This window comes from Chionomys nivalis, chromosome 26, assembly GCF_950005125.1.
Source record: "Chionomys nivalis chromosome 26, mChiNiv1.1, whole genome shotgun sequence".
NCBI classification, from domain to species: domain Eukaryota; kingdom Metazoa; phylum Chordata; class Mammalia; order Rodentia; family Cricetidae; genus Chionomys; species Chionomys nivalis.
In genome coordinates, this window is record NC_080111.1 from 35,777,080 (window position 1) to 35,799,995 (window position 22,916).

The window sequence follows — 22,916 nt, forward strand, 5'->3', positions numbered from 1 at the left end:
GCAGTGGTGACTTGTTCCCTCTGGAGATTCGATATGGACACTTCTCAAATGTGCAACCTGCTCCCTATTTTCCTGCTCCACATCACTCTCTTTGGGCCTGCTCAAGGGTAGGTGGGCATGGATGGTAGGAGTCCTTTTTTTTTTTACCTAGAGCTCTGGAGGGCACCAATCTGTCCAGTTTGTTTCCTTCACTCATCTTCTCTCTGCCTTTTTTAGTCCCTGCCTGCTCCTGATTTACCAGGTCTAGGCACACCCTTCCCTTCTTTCCTCAGGGCTCCTGCCTCTCCACTTGGTCTGGTGAATGTTTTTTGGTTCCTTTGTGTTTATTTTTCTGTCTTGAGTTTCTTTCTTTGCAGATTTTTGTAGCAGAAAGAACTCACTCCCAGTGGATTCAGTGTTAATTCCACTTACCCCTGGGGAAATACACAACTTTGTTTTGGGAAGTTTTGCAGTGTTGTTTTCTTGTTGTTTACCAGGTGTCCTTGTTTTGTATTATTTTTTCTTTACACTTTTCCCTTTTATTTGGAGGGAATGGGAAGGAGTGGGAATAAGGAGGTGGGAGCTGGATTGTGTTTATTTTTTAAACTCAATTACAAGGGATGGGGATTTTAAAAATAATGTGTCAGGAGGAAAGTTGTTTATGGAAAGAAAGAAAAACGATTTAAAATTTATTTTCTCCTATGTGGATTATGGTCCAAGATGTGGATTATGCTCTATTTATCTGCCCAACACAAGGCACACCTGAGAAATCTTTGCAGATCAGAAATTCCTTTGTCCCCTGGAATTAAGTTTCACTGGATCACACCATTGCAGCTAGTGGCAGCATCACATTAAAAGCATTCTAACCATGCATTGCTAGAAGAACATCAAACCATCATTTCCTACCAGTTCCTAAACTGTTTGTAATCTTTTTTTTTTTAGATTTTTAAAAATTTTTTTTTAATTGAAAAGAAAATTTTCTGCCTCCTCCCCGCCTCCCATTTCCCTCCCCCTCCTCCCACCACTCTCCCCCCCTCCCCCACTCCTCTTCTCTTTCCTCTCCAGTCCAAAGAGCAGTCAGGGTTCCCTGCCCTATGGAAAGTCCAAGGTCCTCCCCCCTCCATCCAGGTCTAGGAAGGTGAACATCCAAACTGTCTAAGCTCCCACAAACCCAAACATGAAGTAGGATAAAACCCCGTGCCATTGTCCTTGGCCTCTCGTCAGCTCTCATTGTCCACCATGTACAGAGAGTCCGGTTTTATCCCATGCTTTTTCAGTCACAGTCCAGCTGGCCTTGGTGAGCTCCCAATAGATCAGCCCCACTGTCTCAGTGGGTGGGTGCACCCCTCGTTGTCCTGACTTCCTTGCTCATGTTCTCCATCCTTCTGCTCCACATTAGGACCTTGGGAGCTAGGGGATCAGGGAAGCATATATCTTAGTTAAGGGAGCCACCTAAGGGTTGGCAAGAGACTGAACCTGGAGTGGCTACCAGGTGCCCAGGGCAATGTCCCCAGTTAGTTCCTTGGTCAGCTGAGGATAGGGAACCTGAAATGACCCTATCCTATAGCCATACTGATGAATATCTTGCATATCACCATAGAACCTTCATATAGCGATGGATGGAGATAGAGACAGAAACCCACACTGGAGCACCAGACTGAGCTCCCAAGGTCCTACTGTTTGTAATCTTTATAACACAAATCTGAAATTGGAATGCAATATTGAGAACTTCTGGAATCTAGACCTTCAGTTTTCTAATCTCTCTTCCCACTGCACACTAAGAGCAGTGTCCATGTGTGGACTCTAGACAATCATGATCATATCCTGAATTTCCAGACAGGGAAGCTCAGAGAACAAGGGACACTGTCAACATGAACCACACAGACCAACATAACTACATGCTAGCTCATGATCAGTCCAAGTCACAGCAGAAATGACAGTTCAACAGACCTGAACACCCAACACTCACCATGGTATAGCTTGTGATCTTCCTTACTACTCCTACTGCAGAGGAAGAATAGAATCATGGAAAGAACCCACAAACTGTCTGCTACTAGTACTCCTGATTTCTAACCCTTCTCAGAATTCCTTACTGGCTAGGGCCACCTCGCTGGGCCTCACAATATTAGCCACTACTCTATAGAAGGATCAGAGATCAAAAGACTCAGACAGCACAGTCCTTCCAGTTCTGCCCTCCCAGCCCACCAGACAGGGGCCTAGATTAGAAAGTTGGTATTTAGTATACATTATTCCACTCCCCTTTAGCACATCCTGTTCCTCATCCAAAGCACAGGGTCCTTTGTGTGTACATTCCATTGCACACTCACTTTCCAGTGCAGCCACCACATTGCCTCAGAGATTGGAAATCCTGAAGACAAACACAGGTCACATTCATAAAGGAATCACTGTTCCTATGTAACTGTGGTTACTTTGTAACTGTTGTTAAACAAAAACACACCATGAATTAGAAAACAATCAGGATCATGTTATGGCTTGGAGGGAACAAAGACAATGTGGATATGATACAGTTTGAATCTCAAAAATTATTTTGAAAACTTGAAACACACTTTATGGTCATGTGCTCCAGAGACTAAGGATTTGTATTAGAGCACAATAAATATTTCTCATGTATTTTCCCTAAAGATGAAGATCTTATTCCATAAAAGTAACAGTCCTGTTAAGCAAGGCCACAACGTTTTAACCAGATCATTTATTTTTGATGAAATATTGTATATATCACAATTAGATTTTAAGATAAGGTCAATCCCATGCCTAGATTGCCATTATCTGCGAACTGCAAACGATGGTCAATCAGGACAATCATACAGCATCACAATTGACTACCTGATTCCACATAAGTAATCTCAGTTGAAGGAGGAAAGCTCTGACCCTCTGGCCAACCTCTCACTTCCTGCACTGTGTCTCCACCAGCTTCAAAGTTGGTCAATGAGTTCAATTTTTATACCAATCCCTCTTCATTTCTAGTCCCTAATAAAAGCCAGAATGACTAGCAGACACTCATTAACTGCTCTATTTTTCTTTCTCACTGACTAGTGAAGGACAAACCTGGAAGGAGTTGCAGGACGGTCTTCCCAGACCTGGGCATCAGAGGCAGGATTAGGTTTTCAAAATAATTCTCAATTACATATCATGAGGCTAGCCTAATGTATAGGATACATTGCTCTACATAGAAATCAACATAACTTGGACTTGAGAGATGGCTCGGTGGTTAAGAGCATTGCCCGCTCTTCCAAAGGTTTTGAGTTCAATTCCCAAAAACCACATGGTGGCTCACAACCATCTTTAAAGAGGTCTTGCACCCTCTTCTGGCCTTCAGGCATATACACAGACAGAATATTGTATACATAATATATAAATAAATATGAAAAAATAAAAAAATTATTAAAAAAAACAAATCAACATAACTTGAAAGAAATGAAATGAAACTATCAATGACTTAAAAATATTGGAGAACAGAAACAAATAGAGATAATAGCAGCAATATACTTAAAGAAAGTATTTGAAACTGGTACAAAAAAGTGATTCTTTTTAATATTTATTTATTTGTTATGTATACAATATTCTATCTGTGTGTATGTCCACAGGCCAGAAGAGGGCACCAGACCTCATTACAGATGGTTGTGAGCCACCATGTGGTTTCCAGAATTGAACTCAGGACCTTTGGAAGAGCAGGCAATGCTCTTAACCACTGAGCCATCTCTCCAGCCCCCCAAAAAGTGATTTTTAAAGTGATGATAATAATCCACTTTTAGCTGGGCAGTGGCGGTGCATGCCTTTAATCCCAGCACTCGGGAGGTAGAAGAAGGCAGATCTTTGTGAGTTTGAGGCCAGCCTTGTCTACAAGAGCTAGTTCCAGGACAGGCTCCAAAGCTACAGAAAAACCCTGTCTCAATACACCAAGAAATGCACTTTTAAGATTTAATAAAATTTTCTATATTGACTTTTAAAAAGAGTAGGCCCTTCCTTAGGAGAGGGGATGTCATTAACAAGAGACAGATTGATGGTGCCCTTACATATGTTGACTGCTGAGACCTGTAACCTGACACATAGAGTTAGTCAATGGCCTGTTTTTCAAATCTTCAAGCCGACATAACTCTGTCAAGCAAGATACATATTTCTTACCAAAAGCAATCTACAGACTGAATACAATGCCCATCAAAATCCCAGCAAAATTCTTCATCGACTTTGAAAGAACAGCACTCAAATTCATATGAAAAACAAAAAACCCAGGCTAGTCAAAATAATGCTATACAATAAAAGATCTTCTGGAAGCATCACAATCCCTGTCTTCAATCAGTACTGAAAACAGCCTGGTATTGTCATAAGAACAGATAGAAGACACAGATATCAATCCACATATCTCTGAACACCTAATATTTGAACAAAAAGCAAAAAATATCAAGTGGAAAAAAGAAAGTATATTTAACTAGTGGTGCTGGCATAACTGGATATCAACATGTAGAAAAATGAAAATAGACCCATATCTATCACCATGCACAAAACTCAAGTCCAAATGGATCAAAGACCTAAACATAAAGCCAGCCACACTGAATATTATAGAAGAAAATGTGGGAAGTACACTTGAAGGCATTGGCACAGGGAACCACTTTCTAAATATAACCGCAGTAGCACAGACACTGAGAGAAACAATTAAATGGGACCTCCTGAATCTAAAAAGCTTCTGTAAAGCAAAGGACATGATCAACAAGGCAAAACGACAGCCTACAGAATGAGAAAAGATCATCACTAACCCCATCACTAACCCCACATCAGACAGAGGTCTGATCTCCAAAATATACAAAAAACTCAAGATATTGGACACCAGAAGAACTCATAATCCAATAAAAAAATGGAGTAAAGACCTAAACAGAGAACTCTCAACAGAGGAATCTAAAATAGCTGAAAGACACTTAAGGAAATGTTCAATATCATTAATCAGAGAAATGTAAATCAAAACAACTTTGAGATTCCATCTAACACCTGAAAGAATGGCCAGGATTAAAAACACCAATGACAACTTATGCTGGAGAGGTTGTGGGGAAATGGAAACACTTCTGCATTGCTGGTGGGAATGCAAGCTGGTACAGTCCCTTTGGATGTCAGTGTGGCAATTCCTCAGAGAATTAGGAAACAACCTTTCTCAAGACCCAGTAATACCACTTTTGTGTATGTAACCAAAGTATGCTCAATCGTGCCACAAGGACATGTGCTCAACTATCTTCATAGCAGCTTTGTCATAGCCAGAATGTGGAAACAACCTAAATGCCCCTCCATAGAAGATTGGATAAGAAAAATGTGGTACAGCCTGGTCTACAAGAGCTAGCTCCAGGACAGGCTCCAAAGCTACAGAGAAACCCTGTCTCGAAAAATCAAAAAAAAAAAAAGAAATATGTGGAATATTTACACAAAGGAGTGCTACAGAGCAGAAAATAATAACATCTTAAATTTTTCAGGAAAATGGATGGAGCTAGAAAACATTATTTTGAGTGAGGTAACCCAGACACAGAAAGATAATTATCACATATACTCACTCATTGGTGGTTTTCAAGCATTAAGCAAAGAAGCCAGCCTACAAACCACAATCCCAGATCTTAGACAAAAATGAGGATGCTAAGAGAAACTTACATACATCTACTCTATATGGGAAGTATAAAAAGACAAGATCTCCTGAGTAAATTGTGTTCAGGGGACCTTGAGGGAGGGTTGAAGGGGGAGTGGAGAGGCAGCGAGTGAAGCAAAGAAAATTATAGAGCTCAATAAATATCAATAAAGGGCTGGAGAGATGGTTCAGAGATTACGAGCACTGGCTGCTCTTCCAGAGGTCCTGAGTTCAATTCCCAGCAACCACATGGTGGCTCACAGCCATCTATGAGATCTGGTGCCCTCTTCTGGTGGGCAGTCATACATGCAGGCAGAACATTGTATACATAATAAATAAATTTTAAAAAAACTAAAAAAAAAATAAATATGAATAAACAAAGATTGATCATATCTGCAGAGGATAGTTGCCTAATTGCAAATTCAATTTTCCTTCACTCAAGATAACCTTCCTAATCTGGACATCCACACAATCTGATCTGGGTTCATTCACATGACATTAATTTACACATGCTGGGCAATTACAAACCTCTCCTGCTACCATAGTCAGGCCCTTTTTCATAGTGGTGGCTCCAACAGCTGATTGCCTGTGCTGTGCCCCTGCAGTGCACACAATAATCTATTCTTCCTATTGTCATCTGAGGACAGAAGAAATGCTCCATATGCAAATCCTTTTCCTGCGACTGCATTGCAGTCAACTACATGGTTCAAATGCGTGATTTTATTTTATTGGTTTTGTTTGAGACAGGGTATCTGTGTAACTTTGGTACCAGTCCGGGAACTAGCTGTTGTAGACTACACTGGCTTAAATCTCACAGAGATCTGCCTGCCTCTGCCTTCCGAGTGCTTGAATTAAAGACATGGACCACCACTGACCGGAAACTACATAATTTTAAAACTGTGAATTGGTACAGTTATTTAAGAACTTTGATGGTGAGCCGGGCGGTTGTGGTGCACGCCTTTAATCCCAGCACTCCGGAGGCAGAGGCAGGTGAATCTCTGTGAGTTTGAGGCCAGCATTGTCTACCAGAGTGAGTTACAGGACAGGCTCCAAAGCCACAGAGAAACCCTATCTCAAAAAATCAAAAAACAAAAACAAAAACAAAAAACAACTTTGATGGTATAATATAGAGGACACTCAAGGTCACTGTCCAGGAAAGCAACAGACAGGGACCAAGGCCACCTGAGTCAACATAACAGAAGTTGTCTCAGAAACAATAATTCTATCAGGATGGAAATGCAGCTCTTCAAGAATTAATATGCCTTTCCACTGAGAAATCACATCACACACTTAGAAGATTAATAAAGAAAAGTCTCTTTAATTGAGTTCAAGACCAGCCTGATCTACAAAGGGAGTTCTAGGACAGGCTCCAAAGCTACAGAGAAACTCTGTCTCGAAAAACCAAAAAAAAAAAAAAGGCTCTTTAATGATGTTATGCATTGATCTCTGTCCAATGCTCAAGGGGAGCTAGGTTAGACAGATTTTGCATTCAATATATGCTGTTATTCATAAGTATCCCTTAGGATAATGATCCAGATTATACTCTGAACAATGGAAATAGAAACAGGCAACTTGCCAGTCTAAATATTTAGGCAAAAATATTCTCAGAGCCGGGCGGTGGTGGCGCACACCTTTAATCCCAGCACTCGGGAGGCAGACGCAGGCGGATCTCTGTGAGTTCGAGACCAGCCTGGTCTACAAGAGCTAGTTCCAGGACAGGCTCCAAAAACCACAGAGAAACCCTGTCTCGAAAAAAACCAAAAAAAAAAAAATATTCTCAGAATATTTTCTCAAGTACACCCGTGACTTGTTACAGCAGGTCATTCTTCACTGACAGGGTTCTAAGGTGAAGATCACAAGGGAGGAGAAAGACTGGACTGGAAAAGTAAAAGATATAAAAGATAGAATGAGGAGGTGTTGCAGAAGATTCGTGCCATGCCTAGTAAGCTTCTGAAGAAAAATAGCATCTTTGCTGGGTGGTGGTGGTGCATGACTTTAATCCCAGAACTCAGGGATTTTTCAGGATAGGGTTTCCCTGTACCTGAGGAGCCTGTTCTGGAACTCTCGTAGATGAGGCTGGCCTTGAACTCAAAGAAATCAATCTGTCACTGCCTCGAGAGTGCTGGAATTAAAGGCGTGCACCACCACCACCTTTAAATCAGTGATGGCTTCTTTGAAATGGTTTGGAGTCAAATATCTGGAAAATCCTGATGAATAATCATTCTATCAGACATTCTAATCTCTTCCAGCCCTAATTAGCATATACTTACATTTTGGGTGTTTTAGACGCAGTTCTCCCTCTGTTAAATTCTACTTTGTGGGACTTAATTATTTTTAAGCATTGGTCAATCTATTGTATCACCAATTCTACTTCTCAACATTATGGTACAGTAGTGGAAAGCTACACAACATGTGAGAAGCCTTTGATAACCTCCACAAATTTAAATATAAATTCAGATTATATTTAAAGCTTAAATGCAAAGTGCTCAATATGGAGAAGATACTGAGGAAACGAGGCTTCTCTGAGTTTGGCAACTTGTTTCCATGAATGCATCAACCCTGTTGAAATTGACTAGGAAGTTTTGGAGCTTCCTGCTCCCAATACTCTAAGGAGATGAAGTCACAGAGCAAAGTTATTCAGAGGCCTGCCCCTAGGCCCTTGAGTTGGCAGGGACCATGAGGGAGTTCACAAAACGGAATTTGACAGCAGGTTCCCACCCAGACCCTTGGAGGTAACACCATAGTGTCTTCCACACCTCGCCCTATGCTCCTCCCCATCAGGAGACAGCATTTCCTCACTCACCATGTTGTGCTTCTCCATTTTGCCAAAGTTCTCAGTTCATCGTCTCTCTGCCACAGCAACTGCACACTAGTACAGGAATCCACTGGCTCCAGCTCCTCTTCAAAGCCAAGACTAAAGGTGGCTGCCTGGAAGAGACCTCCACTGCTTCTGACTGGCAGGTCATCTGGAATGCTGATTGGCTAGTGAGTCCGGAGTGGTTAGAGCACCGCCCATAGGGCTATAGGGTGCTTAAAGAGACAGAATACTGGTTCCTGTCCAATCCATTCACCCCAACAGAGAACTTCTCCAGATCTGAGACCATATGCATTTTAATAGCACTTGCCCCTGGCTACATAAGCAGTCAATGTCATCCTTTTCTTTTTTTTTTTTTTTCGAGACAGGGTTTCTCTGTGGTTTTGGAGCCTGTCCTGGAACTAGCTCTTGTAGACCAGGCTGGTCTCAAACTCACAGAGATCCGTCTGCCTCTGCATCCCGAGTGCTGGGATTAAAGGCGTGCGGTACCACCCACCACCGCCGGCTCAATGTCATCATCTTGCTCTCCTAGGAACTTTCCCATTTTCTTCCAGCACACTATGTGACTTGTAAGGTGCACTGTGCTAGGTGGGTGGAGTAATTTCCTGTTGCACAGAGGTAAGGATGCTTGGAATACTAAGAACTAAAGAGAGTTTTAAAATTTTAAAATGAAATATTTGTTCTGTGGCTTCATTCAGAGGTCAGATGAACTGAAGGAATTTTTTACACAGTTTTCATAGGGATTTTACACAATAGAAAAGAGAAAAGCAGGAACCAGGTCTCAATCAAGATAATTAGTCTTTCCCCCATTGGAAAGCTGGATGATGACTCCATTGCTTTATGGGTTTATTCCTTAAATTTGAAGCAAACTCCAGGCAAATGAATAATAGTAAAAAGAGTAGTGTTCATGGAAAATTGAATACGTAGAGAATAATGGAGCTAGAAAGAATGTCTTCATGAGCACTATTGTTAGCCAGCACATCTCCCTGAATGGTCAGTTAAATGAAATATACAACTGCAGTATTCAAGATTTTCTACATGAACAGGACAGGTAGAATAAATCTCACCATTATGTAAAAAGCAAGCTTATTAGAATGTCTGACAAGCTGTTGTCCAGGTAACTTAAGAACAGCTGTTTACCAATGGCAATTGAAGAATCCAATAGCTTGCTTCTCAGCCTTTTGACTAAGATCAGGTGAAGAATCCAGTAGTTGTTCTGCCCACAAGGCTCTGTGACTCAGCTGGTTTTAAGTATTCACCAAAATTACAATGAACCAGGCACTAATGCTAGTAAAGGAATGAGCTTGGTAAGCAGAGCTAGAGCACAGAGGCAAAAAAAGAACTTTTCACGGGGCAGTGGTGGCACACTCCTTTAATCCCAGCACTCGGGAGGCAGAGGCAGACGAGGCCAGCCTGGACTACAAGAGCTAGTTCCAGGACAGGAACCAAAAGCTACTGAGAAACCCTGTCTCAAAAAAAATAAAAAAAAGGACTTTTCTTCTTCTTCAAAATACTTTATATGTGACTGCTGCTCCAACAGAATGGGAGATGCTGATTAAAATTGGGTCATAGTCTTTGTTTGATTCAGTTTTTTTTGGGGGGGGGATTTTAAGACAGGATTTTTCTGTGTATTTGTAGAACTCATTCTGTAGGCCAGACTGATCTCAAACCAGAAAATCCCACTACCCCTGCTCATGAGTGATGATGTTAAAACTGTGCACAGACACGGGCTGGAGAGATGGCTCACTGGTTAAGTGTACACAGACACCAAGAAGGTTAAGGTGGGGCCAATCATCTCAAATTACACAGATTAATGGAGGATTTTCCCATTTCAAAACCTTAAAGTAAAATCTCTCAGGTATAATCAATTCTTTGTGTATAAGATGATCCCAGGTGTAGTCAGTTTTAACTACCAAAAATAGCCATTTCAACAGCCAACAGAAGAAATGAGAAAAAAAAATTCTTGCCTGTAGGAGGCACAAAGACCATGGGAGTTGTTTTCAAAACAGTGTTTTCCCCAACAAATGAAGCACAGGGATTTTATGTAGGAAGTCTGAACATGCTCATGCAATGTTCTCCCTTTCCTGAAGCATGCTCAGTTAACAAATCCATTTCTAACCTTAATCACAATGTAAAAGCAGAGACATTAAGGACATTATCCAACTTAACCAAAAGGCAGAGAGAGAACATCCAAATTAAAAAAATCATAAATGAAAAGGTGGGCATAGCAACAGACACTGAGGAAATCCAGAGAATCATTTCATCATACCTCAAATCCTGTATTCCACAAAATTGAAAAATGTAAGGTAAATTGACAATTTTCTGAATAGGTACCACATATCAAAATTAAATCAAGACATGGTGAACAATTCAAATACACCTATAACCTTCAAGTAAATAGAAACAGACATCAAAAGCCTCCCTTCACCTAAAAAAAACCAAAGACTGGAGGGTTTCAGTGAAGAATTCTACCAGAACTTCAAAGAAGAGGTAACAACTATACTCCTCAAATGGTTACACAAAATAAAAACAGAAGGAGCATTTCCACACAAACATTTCCATTTTATGATGCTACAGTTACCCTGATACTAATTCCATACAAAGAATCAAAAAGGAGAATTATATGCTAATCACCCTCATGATCATTAATGCAAAAATACTCAATAAAATACTGACAAACTGAATCGAAGAACACACCAAAAAAATTATTCACCATGATGAACCTAGCTTCATCCCATGGATGTAGAATGGTTTAACATATGAAGCATATGGTCTGTCAATGTAATTCACCATATAAATAAATTGAAAGAAAAAACATAATCCTCTCATTAGATGCTGAGAAAGCATTTGACAAAATCCAACACCCCTTCACGATAAAGGTCTTGGAGACATCAGGGATACAAGGAAGATATCTTAACATAATAAAAGAAATATACAGAAAACATAGAGTAAATTAAATGGAGAGAAACTCAAAATGATCCCACTAAAGTTAGGAGCAATTTAAGGCTGTCCTCTCTCACCATACCTAGTAAACATAGTTCTTGAAATTCTAGCTAGAGAAAAAAGAAAACAAAAGAAGATCATGGGGATCCAAACTGGAAAGGAAGAAGTTAAGCTTTTGCTACTCACAGATGATATGATAGTATAAATAAGTGACCCCACAAACTCTATCAGGGAACTCCTACAGCCCATAAATACCTTCAGTAATTTGTCAGGAAACAAGATCAGCTCAAAAAAATCAGTAGCCCTCCTATATAGAAATGACAAAGAAGCTAAGAAAGAAATCAGAGGAGCATCACCATTTATAATAGCCACAAATAATTTAAAATATCTTCAGGTAACAATAACCAAAGAAGTGAAAGACCTGTTATTTCAAAACTTTAAGTCTTTAAAGAAGGAAATTGAAGAAAATACAAGAAAATGGAAAGATGCTCTTCGATAGGTAGAATCAACATAATAAAAATGGCAACCCTACCAAAAGCAATTAATATATTTAATGCAATCTCCATCAACATCCCAAGATGATTCTTCACAGACCTTGATAGCATACTACTCAAATTCATAGCAGAAAACAAAACACACACAATAGCCAGTCTCGTGGACTGAACAATTACTGAATTCTTCACTTCATCTTAGACAAAACATCGAGAAGTAATGTCCTGGATTTTTCCAATTACCATTGGTAGGCAACTATTTTTAAGTTACCTGGACCACAGCTTGTGAGACATTCTAATAAGCCCACTTCTTACAATCATGGTGAGATTCATTCTACCTGTTCTGCTCATGTAGAGAATCTTGAATACTGCAGTTTTATATTTTATTTACCTGACCAAGGAAAGAGATGTGCTGACTAACAATAGTGCTTATGAAGACATTCTTCCTAGCTCCATTATTATCTATGTATTCAAATTTTCATGAACACTACACTTTTTTATTATTATTCATTTGCCTGGAATTTGCTTTGAATTTCAGGAATAGAACCCATAAAGTAATGGAGCCATCATCCAGCCATCATTTGGATTAGACAAATCTTCTTGTTTAAGATCTGGTTCCTCCTTTTCTATTTTCTGTTTTGTGAAATCCCTGTGAAAACCATGTTAAAAGTACCTTCAGTTCATGTGACCTCAGCATGAAGCCACAGAATAATCATCTTTTGTGACCTTAAATTTATCTTTAGCTGTTAATGTTCTGTGCACCCTTCCCCCTGTAGGACAAGAAATCACTGCATCCACCTAGCACAGCACAGTGCACAGTACAAGCTAGCTAGCCACATTGTGTCCTGGAGGAAAAGGGAAAAGTTCCTATGGAGTGCAATATTGTGACAGTGTCTCCTTTTGGAGCAAGGGGCAAGTGCTATTGAAATGCAAAGCTTGGCCAATCTAGAAAAGATTTTTGACTCAGGTGGAAGGAATGGCCAGGAACTACTGCTCTGTGTCTTTAAGCAAACTGTAGCCCTGTGGACAGTGTTCTTGCTACTCAGACCACACCAGCCAATCAGGCCCTCCAGGTGACCTGCCAGTCAGAAACAGTGCAGGGCTCTTCCGGGCATCCACCTTCAAACTCGGCTTTGTGGAGAAGCTTGTGCCAGTTGTTTCCTGTGCTGTGGTGAAGTTGCTGCTGCAGGGAGAGGACGATCTGAGAGCTTTGGTGATTTGGGGAACCACAACATCGTGAGCGGGGGAATGCTGTCTCAAGATGGGGAGGAGCAGAGGGTGAGTTTCAGGAGACAGCATGTTGCATCCTTGTGGGATCTGTGTGGGAACCTGCCGCCATATTCCCTGCCTCGTGAAGTCCCATGTGGTCCTATTAATTCCTAGACCTTGTGCTGTGGGCTTAATCTGCTTAGAGAATTGGGAGCAGGATTCTGTGTGTACAAACATCTTTCTTCTCAACTTCAATAAACCATACTCAGAGAGGCTTAGTTTCTCCAGTATCTTCTCAAAATTGAGCACTTTGCATTTAACCTTTCATAAATCTCCATTTGTGTTTAATTATGTGGACGGTATCAAGGCAGCTCACCTGTTGGGTAGCGCTGCACTTCTAAGCTGCCACGTAGAAGAGTTGAATTGCTGATATAAAGGATTTTCCAATGCCTTGGAAATAGTTCAGTCTCACAAAGTAAAATTAGCTGAGGGAGGACTGCCTCTACATCACCCAAAAGATAAATGTGTTTTAATCAGCCTGTTAGAGATTAGGATGCTAGGGCACACTTTGTTCAACTGGATTGTCCAGATATTTAGCTCCAAATTACTACAGAGAAGCCACCACTGATTTAAAACCAGACATCAGGCACATCCCCATATAAAAAACCCTCTAGCAAGCTTTTCAAGGAGGCATTACATGTTCCTAAACAACCTTAAGGCCTGATGTTGCTCAAAGTTCCAGTTTTCTTCTTTAGAAAAGCACTGTTCTTCCACACGGGTTTTATTTATTCCCTCAGGCAGGGAGCAGGGACATTCCTAGGAGATCTAGTAACAGCCTGGGGGCTAACCTTGTGAGTTTCCCTAAGGACCTCATGTATTGATTATAAAACAGAGCTCCTTCTCTAAAACCAGGAATATGCTTTGGAGAGCTGGTAATGGTCTGGTGCCAAGGCCTTTGTGGAGGGGTTCCTTAGGCCCTAAGAACCCAACCCTTTCACCATATGGAGCTATGGTTATCAGTCCCCAGGCCAGTGTGCTCTTAGTAAAGTTCTTGAGATACCCTGTGTTCCAATTGAGTAGAATTGTCTGATTAACATCCCCCCCAAACTCACATGATATTGTTTAATGACTTCTTAGGGTCATCTGAGGAATTGTCAATTGAGTATGTGCTTAGATCAGAATGTCTGATTTCTGTCTGAAAGTGATTATGTTGATTGATGATTGATATTGGAAGAAGACTCTTCCACTGAGTTGGCAATGTCTCTAAGCAAGTGGGCCTGGGCTGATTAAGGGTGCTAGCTGAGCACCAAACAGTGACAAAGCACAAGAGAAAACCAGGAAAGAATGGTTCCAAAGCTTTTGCCTCCAGTGATTAACTTGAGTTCCTATCCTAAGCTCCCACAGTGGTGGATTCTGACTTAGGGGTAACAAACAAATCAACGTGTCCATTACCAGAGTTGCTTTAGGTTAGATAATTTAATCACAGGAACAAAGGAGCAAGTTGGAATAAAAATGGTACCATAAAAGTGGTTTTGTTGCTGCAATGGACTTGGGAATATTGACTGGGGAAGAATTTTCAAGCTAACAGGATTTTAGATGGCAAAAGTCATAGAAAACTCTACACAGCTTAACTGACTGTGATTGTAGGGCCTTAAAGACAGGAGTATTGAGAGTAGTGGCAAGCAGTGGAGGTCAAGGTTATAGGATTTTAGTGGACAAAAGGATCTGCAGGGAACAAAGGAGCTGGATTGGCCCATCTACCCTGAGAGACATGTGTCTTAGTTATTTCACATTAAAATCCATGGCTCCTGGAGCACAGTATGTTTTTTTAAGTTGCTGACATGGTGGTGCACTCCCTCGAGCAGTGAGTCATTCAGGCTAATCTGTGTTTCTCTGGGTAATCCCTTAGTGGTCAAGGAAGTATGGAAGTTCAACAGTACAGTTGGTCTGAGACCACAATCCTGTATTCCCTGTATAGCTTGCCGTCTTCAAGATATCCTGGCAACTACACTGTATTGATCCTGGAAATTGCCATTATTTTCTGTTTCTTATAAAGATATAATAATTCTGATTGCTCTCATAACCTCATCTTGTTCTGGTCCCTCCAGCCCAAGCCTGGCTTTATTCCTTGTGGCCCTACTGATTTATTTTGGCCTGGTAAGTAAGCGCAGGAGCTTAGAAAACTTCATAAAAAGTTTGCTGGAGATAAGTTGTGTGACACTTTGGCCCCCAATCTTTCTTAAACTTTCCATGTCCCAAGAAAGTGCCTAAGGCAGAATTAAAAATTAGTGGACTGATATCTTAGACAAAATATTATTTCTGCTGGATGGTTATTACTGCTGACTTCTTCAAATCTACAGTGCAAAAGAAACATAAGAAGAATGAAAAAAATCTATGTTTTTTTGAGGAAAAATGCACTAGGTTGTTTCAGATGGCTGTCCAGTAGTGAAAACAAGAGGAATTTTCAAGGATTTTACACAACTAAAGAGAAGGCCCTTGCTTTACATTTAAATCTTAACAAGGAGCCCTAAAGTGTAAGGCTCTATCCACCTAAGCTCTTAATTTATGGAAAGAATATTCAAAGTAATTCATTGTATCAAAAGCAGCATCATACAGAAGCTGCAGTAAATTTTGTTCAAGCATAGTTGGATACCCCATATGGTCTGTCCAACAGAATTCAGCTGGGGGTTCCCTGGGAAGGGATGCTGAGGCTGAGGAAATGTTAGATTAAGAGAAATGAAGACAGAAGCATAAAACAGACTGAGAGGACTGAAAGTCAATATGAAAGAGCCCCAAGTTTATTTCTCAGCCAGTATAAATACTGGATATTTTATGAGTTATTCTATTTTATTTTATATGTGTTGGTATGTAGGTATCAGATCTCATGAAACTGGATTTACAGATATTTAGGAGCTGTCATGTGGGTACTGGGAATTGAACTCAGGTCCTCTCAAAGAGCAGTCAATACTGTTAACCGCTGAGCCATCTCTCCAGCCCTAATCTATTCTTCTTTGGAAATTTACTTGACATGAGACATAGCTTGTGCAAGACTTCCCTAACCTGTTTTTATCTTTTCTGCCTTATACTTTTCCTATCCTTCACATCCCCTGGAATCTCCATCTTGTAACTCTAGATAGAAATGTACCAAAATCAGAGCCATCAACTCATTTAAGTGGCTAATGAAAACCTTGTAAAAATGGAAGAAAAGTCTGACATCTCATGATCCTGTCACTGAAGATGGTCCTACTGTTTAAGGTCACTGGTTTATATGAGAAATAATGCTGGGAAGACTTTACTGTGTAAGTCTTCTATCTGTCTAGTTGGGTAGACTTGTAGCCTTCCATCCCTATTTAAATTGTTGAGTGTGGATCCTGAACCTAAAAGACATAAGGATAAGAAAATATGTGAAATGCAAAAAATTATTCTAGCCTGGGTCCTCTTTGAGCATTAGTCAGAGATGTATGTGAATATTATTAAATGATTTTTTTCTTTATTGTTCTCGCAAACATGTAGAGTGATTTCTCCCTAGAAAGTCATATTAATTCTAGAACTGCTGTACTTCAAGTATTTCAGAAAATTTTTTAACACTATCTATCTTATCTTGACATAAAAGTATTTGGTCCCTGTCTTCTCCTCTCCTGAGCAATGACCTTGTCCTACATTACACCTTTTTTTTTTTGGATTTTTGAGACAGGGTTTCTCAGTAGCTTTTGGTTCCTGTCCTGGAACTAGCTCTTGTAGACCAGGCTGGCCTCGAACTCACAGAGATCCGCCTGCCTCTGCCTCCCACATACTGGGATTAATGGCGTGTGCCACCACCGCCCACAAACAACTTTAAAATCTTTAATTAAATGATTCTACCACCAGTTTCAAAGTTATAAATTTGAGTTATGAAACTGAATATCCATTGCAGGTAAAGGAAAAAGAAAAGGATTTGCATGTGGAGAGTGTTTTCTACCTCAGTCCAGAATAGAAGCAACAGTTTTGAGTGTGCACTGCACAAGAAAAGAGGGCTGCTGGAGTCACAATTATGAAAAAGAACCTGATTGTAGTTGGAGAGCAATTTCATTACTTTCCAGCATTTGTTACTTGATTTTTTTTTTATGAAGACAGACCAGACTGGTAGGTGCACAAAGAGATGCCATGTATTCACTGAAGGTGAAAGAAATATCCCAAAACATTACGTGTAAGCCACAACCTCATGGTGATACATAGATGAATAGAAATGGATGAATTGAACATGTAAAATCTAACCAGGAATATGCCTGAGCCATTGGACAAACACTGTTGTAATTATATAGTTTGTGTGTCATTTTTGGGTCTAGGCAGTCAAAAGATGAAAGTGTAGTCCCCATTTACATTATGACACCAAATGTTTGACAACTAAGTCCACATAAACCCTAAGAAAGTTTAAAACAAGGGATTCTAAAAGCACAAAAATGGGGGCTGGAGAGATGGCTCAGAGGTTAAGAGCATTGCCTGCTCTTCCAAAGGTCCTGAGTTCAATTCCCAGCAACCACATAGTGGCACACAACCATCTGTAATGAGTTGTAGTGCCCTCTTCTGGCCAGCAGGCATACACACAGACAGAATATTGTATACATAATAAATAAATAAATAAATATTTAAAAAAAATAAAAGCACAAAAATGGAAGTCAATTGCAGCTTTCAATTACAAAAACTCTCCTCATCAGAAAAGGATTACAAATACACAGTAAAAACGTTCAGATAAAAAGGCCTCTGAGGGGGTGATAGTTTATTTGATAAATGTCCATGGGCTTAAGACAGAGAGGATAAATATAGACAGAGTCATAGATTAAAAATAGTTTTTTAAGGAATTTACACTGAGGTACTTAAAGAAAAAGTAAATAAAACAATTAATGGGCCTTGAAAAGATAGAAAATACACACAGTGTCTGGGTTACACATTGTGCTTTCTTTGAATTTTTGGACTGCAATGAGAGACATTTGATTTAGGGGCTGCTATGGTAACCCCACATATATGTTAAAGGTATCTTGACTTCAAAATTTGAGCCTAAGGGCTTGTTACTTTGGAAAAGAGGCTCTGCTTTTGCTGCCACAGACCTTCCAGGCTAATGTTATGCCCTGGGTTTTTTGATTGAGTTGAAAACGATTATATCGTTAAAGTTTTCCTTAGTTATGGTGTGTGTAAATTATATATAAAAGTTTAGACTCAGAAAGATAGGATAGATTTCACCTTAATTTGCCAGTTTTTCCTTTTCATTTATCTAGTTTTTTTTTTAATCTCCAGAATTCCTTCAGTTTGCATTCTTTTACTTGCTTCTATTTCAATTTTTAGTTCTTGAACTGATTTATTCATTTCTGTCAACTGTTTGCTTGTTTGACTTTCTTTAAGGAGTTTATTATTATTCTCCAATATTTCATTTATCTTTCCCTTGCTTATTTTAACAAATTCATTCACTTCCTTCTTAAGGACATATAACATCTTCATAGTTGAACTAACTTAATTGTACTTGGACTGTGTTTGAATATTCATGGTGTGCTGTAGTAGGAGAGTTTGAATATGGTAGTGACATATTGTTCTGTCTGTTGTTAATCATGTTATGCTGTTGTCCAGGTGTCTGGGTTTGAGGTGACTGCAGGTCTAGGTGCCAGTATCTCTGTTTGTCTTTGTTGGATGCAGGTTTGGTTCTTTGGTTTCTATTTGCTCTTTGGTATTCTGGTCTGTGTTGCCTATGATAGAAGTAGCTTTTTTCTCCATTTTGGGGTCTGGAAGTCATTCAGTAGGCATGACATTAGTACTGCCTAAGCATTCGGAGTCATTGAATTATAGGTGCATGTACTTCTTCCTGCTTGTTATGCTTACTTTACATTTTTAAAATTAGTATAACTATTTTATGTATGGGCATGACTATGCACCACATGAATACCTGGTCATCAACATGACCAAAGGATCTAAGAATTTGTGAACTTGGAATAACGGATAGTTATGATTCCCAAATAAGTACTGGTAATTCTGCCACATCTATTCAAGATCATCAAAAGCTAGGTACTACTCAGTCAACTCTCTCCCAGCCTGGGTTTATTATTTATGCCCAAGATATATATTGCTAATGTTTTCATCTGTCCATTTGTAACTGTTTTAAACATAATGCTCTGTTAGTAAAATATTATTGGTATTACAGTTTAAATTAGGGCACTTCGGATGTTTGGAAGATAAATAGAAAAGTTGAAGTGAACACATACTTTTTTGTAGGAACTTCAGTAAAAACCTCTGAGTTCTTCTATTCTTCTTGCTTGATTTGCTGATTTTTGCAATGGAACTGTGCCTTTTTGTTTGTTGTTTGTTTATTGTTTATTTGATTTTTGAGACAGGGTTTCTATGTACCTTTGGAGCCTGTCCTGGAACTAACTCTCATAGAACAGGCTGGCCTCAAACTCAGAGAGACCCACCTGCCTCTGCCTCCTGATTGCTGGGATTAAAGGCATGCATCACCACTTCCTGGATGATAGGGTCTTACTATGTACTTCCACCTGTCCTGGACCTGATTGCATAGACATGTCTGGCATTTAACTCATAGAAAAACATACCTGCCTCTGCTTTTGAAGGTGTGATCTTAAAGGCATGAGTCAATACACCCAGTTTGTCCAACTTATTTTTCTATTTGTAGTTAGTTAATCTTCATAAAAATTTCTCATTTGTACTATGAACTGTTGATCTGTTTCCTTGTTTCTCTCTGCTAATATATATTGTTCCTGTAAGGTGATATCTCATTTAAAGAGTACAGAAATGACAGAGAAGACTCTCCTATTCAATTTCCTTCTAAAATTACTGTGTATGTCTTGGAATATGATTAGGGAACAGCAGAATTACATGACTATCCTATCAAAGAAGTATACATTTACAATGTTGTCACTATCATGTCACTATCATATATGGCATATTTTAGAAGGCAGTGACCTATGATGATGTGCATATCAACTTCACTGAGGAAGAGTGGAATTTGCTGGATCCTTCCCAGAAGAATCTCTACAAAGATGTGATGCTGGAGACCTACAGGAACCTCACTACTATAGGTAAAAATAAATTTCCTTCATGTTTCAAAATAAAGGGACAACGTTACCTTGGTTAATGATATTCTTCAATAATTTGATTTAGAAAGCAGAAGAAGAATGAGGTAAATAAAGCAGGCATGGTTCTAAAGTTTACTTAAAATAGCTACTTAAATATTGCACAATCTTCAATATTATATCATACATTTTCTGGTACTACATTTTAGGATACATTTGGGAAGAACATAATAGTAAAGAACATTGTCAATGTTCTAGAAGACATGAAAGGTAATTTTCTTGTGCATGCTGAAAACAATGAGCCTCTGATGAAATGATAATGTGTCCTAGAAGATTTAAATCAAGGCAACAGTGTGAATAAGCACAGGTTTAAGTGCATTTATGATTATTAACTTCTGAAAAATCCTCATAAAATTTCATGTAGGTGAATTGCATTTTCAAGGCATCCTTTTAATTAAAAAGACAAGTGAGAAATGGCTAAACAGAAATCACCATTTGAATCATTGTACCATGAGAGCTGTTCTGTAGATCTGCCAATCCATTTATTTCTTGCTACTCATATACAAAATGTGTATACATTGAAGTGATGATAAGTATATCTGCAAGACTTTCTACTAAACCGAGAGCACATAGTAAATCTTGTATTACTCATATACTTCTTATTACTATGTTAAGATTGGTGAGAGAAGCAGTTAGAGTTCAGTGGCAGTTGTTGTGAAGAAACTTTAATACCTCTACCACACATCTACGAGAAATAGAAAGTCACACCGTGATAATTCAGTGTGGAAATTTTTTGTTTGTGATTCTTCCTTTACTGTGTACACCACATATTACTCTCTATACAAGCCTATGAGCAAAGGAATATGGGAAAACGCAGCATACCTCTCTCTAAAAACAATTAGAAGATAAGCATTAGTTCCCATGTTGAGTACCCTTGCTGAAATTGATTCAACTATATAAATAATTGATTTTCACACATCACTGTTAATATGTAAATAAACTGGCAGTGCAGAGAAGCCACACAAGTTCTAGAATTGTGCAAATACTTCTGATCTAGTTCAGTTAGCAAATGTAGTATGATTCACAGTATAGGACAGTTTAAGAATGTAATAAAGTTGTTCTGAGTTTATCCAGTTCTCTTCAAATATGAGAAATATGTCAAATAGAAAAATATTTCTCTAAAGGTGAAAAGGTAAACCATGTAATAAAGGAATTTATTATGACAGGTGTCTTCAAAAATGCAAAACAACCCTTAATTAAAGAAGAAAGCATGAGTTTAAGCAGGTATAAAACCTTAATATCTGATTTCTATTTACAATTGGAATAAATTATAAAATTAATACATAGAGATATGTAGGTTCAATTCAGTATTGGATATGATAAAGCTTTTATATGTTCCAATTATGCTTGCAGGATTGAAAGAAGTAATTCTGGAAGGAAACTTTCAGTACATCCTCAATGTGTTAAAGCCTTGGCATATGACAGTCAACTTCAGAGGAATAAAAGAACACACGATAGTAAGAAAGCCTATGAATCTAATCTGTGTAATAAAGTCTTTGTTCATCACAATGCTCTTCAAATGGACAAAAGGACACATACTGAAGAGAAACCCTGTGAATGTAATCAATGTGGTAAAGCCTTTGCACAGCCCTGTAATATTCGATTGCATAAAATAACACATACTGGAGAGAAACCCTATGCATGTAATCAGTGTGGAAAGGCCTTTGGAGGGCCCCATACCCTTCAATTGCATAAAAGAACAAATATTGGAGAGAAACCCTATGAATGTAATCAGTGTGGTAAGGCCTTTGCTCACCACAGTGCTCTTCAAAGGCATAAAAGATCCCATATTGGAGAGAAACCCTATGAATGTAATCAGTGTGGTAAGGCCTTTGCTGAAAACAGTCATCTTCAAAATCATAAAAGAACACATACTGGAGAGAAACCTTATGCATGTACTCATTGTGGTAAGGCCTTTGCATATCACAGCAATCTTCAATCGCATAAAAGAACACACACTGGAGAGAAACCCTATGAATGTAATCAGTGTGGTAAGGCCTTTGCTCAACACAGTGGTCTTCAAATGCATGAAAGAACTCATAGTGGAGAGAAACCCTATGAATGTAATCAGTGTGGTAAGGCCTTTGCTCAACACAGTGCTCTTCAAAGTCATAAAAGATCACATACTGGAGAGAAACCCTATGAATGTAATCAGTGTGGTAAGTCCTTTGCTCAACACTGTCATCTTCAAAGGCATGAAAGATCCCATACTGGAGAGAAGCCCTATGAATGTAAAGAGTGTGGTAAGGCCTTTTCTCAACACAGAAATCTTCAAATGCATAAAAGATCCCATACTGGAGAGAAACCCTATGAATGTAATCAATGTGGTAAGGCCTTTGTTCAACACAGTGCTCTTCAAAGGCATCAAAGAACACACACGGGTGCGAAACAGTATGCGTGAAATGAGTTGGAAAAGTCTTTTCAGGTCTTATTCATCTTCAAATGCAGAAAAGAAAACAGATTGGAGAGAAACTTGTGAATGGAATTTGTTTTTCAAATCCTTTGTCATAATAATCTCCAAATACATGAAGCAAACCATCCTGTTGAGAATCTGTAAACTTAAGGAATGTAGTCTTCAAAAACATGAGAATAACCATACTGTAGTGAAAAAATAAACTTAGTGTGGTATATGTTTTGTAGTTTTTACAGGTTAAAAACTCTTTGTGTGTCATCAATCTGATAGTGTTTACATACCTGAAGCCATCACCCTTACAGTCTATTAACCAACAGTATTTATTCTGTAAAGA

General features: G+C 39.0%; 1 protein-coding gene across 1 annotated transcript; it reads left to right on the plus strand.

Moving 5' to 3' along the window:
• Positions 1-33: 33 nt before the first annotated feature.
• Positions 34-22,570, plus strand: LOC130866863 (zinc finger protein 120-like). Its single transcript, XM_057758471.1, has 5 exons — positions 34-107; positions 8,431-8,584; positions 19,989-20,115; positions 20,319-20,379; positions 21,523-22,570. Exons 1-5 carry the CDS (start codon positions 34-36, stop codon positions 22,568-22,570), a joined length of 1,464 nt encoding a protein of 487 aa, XP_057614454.1.
• Positions 22,571-22,916: the final 346 nt, after the last annotated feature.

Coding starts and splice junctions, on each gene's coding strand:
- LOC130866863 (XM_057758471.1), top strand. CDS start 34: ATGGACACTTCTCAAATGTGCAACCTGCTCCCTATTTTCCTGCTCCAC. Junction 8,585..19,988: donor TCTGGAATGCTGATTGGCTA/GTGAGTCCGGAG, acceptor GGCATATTTTAG/AAGGCAGTGACCTATGATGA. Junction 20,380..21,522: donor TGTTCTAGAAGACATGAAAG/GTAATTTTCTTG, acceptor TTATGCTTGCAG/GATTGAAAGAAGTAATTCTG.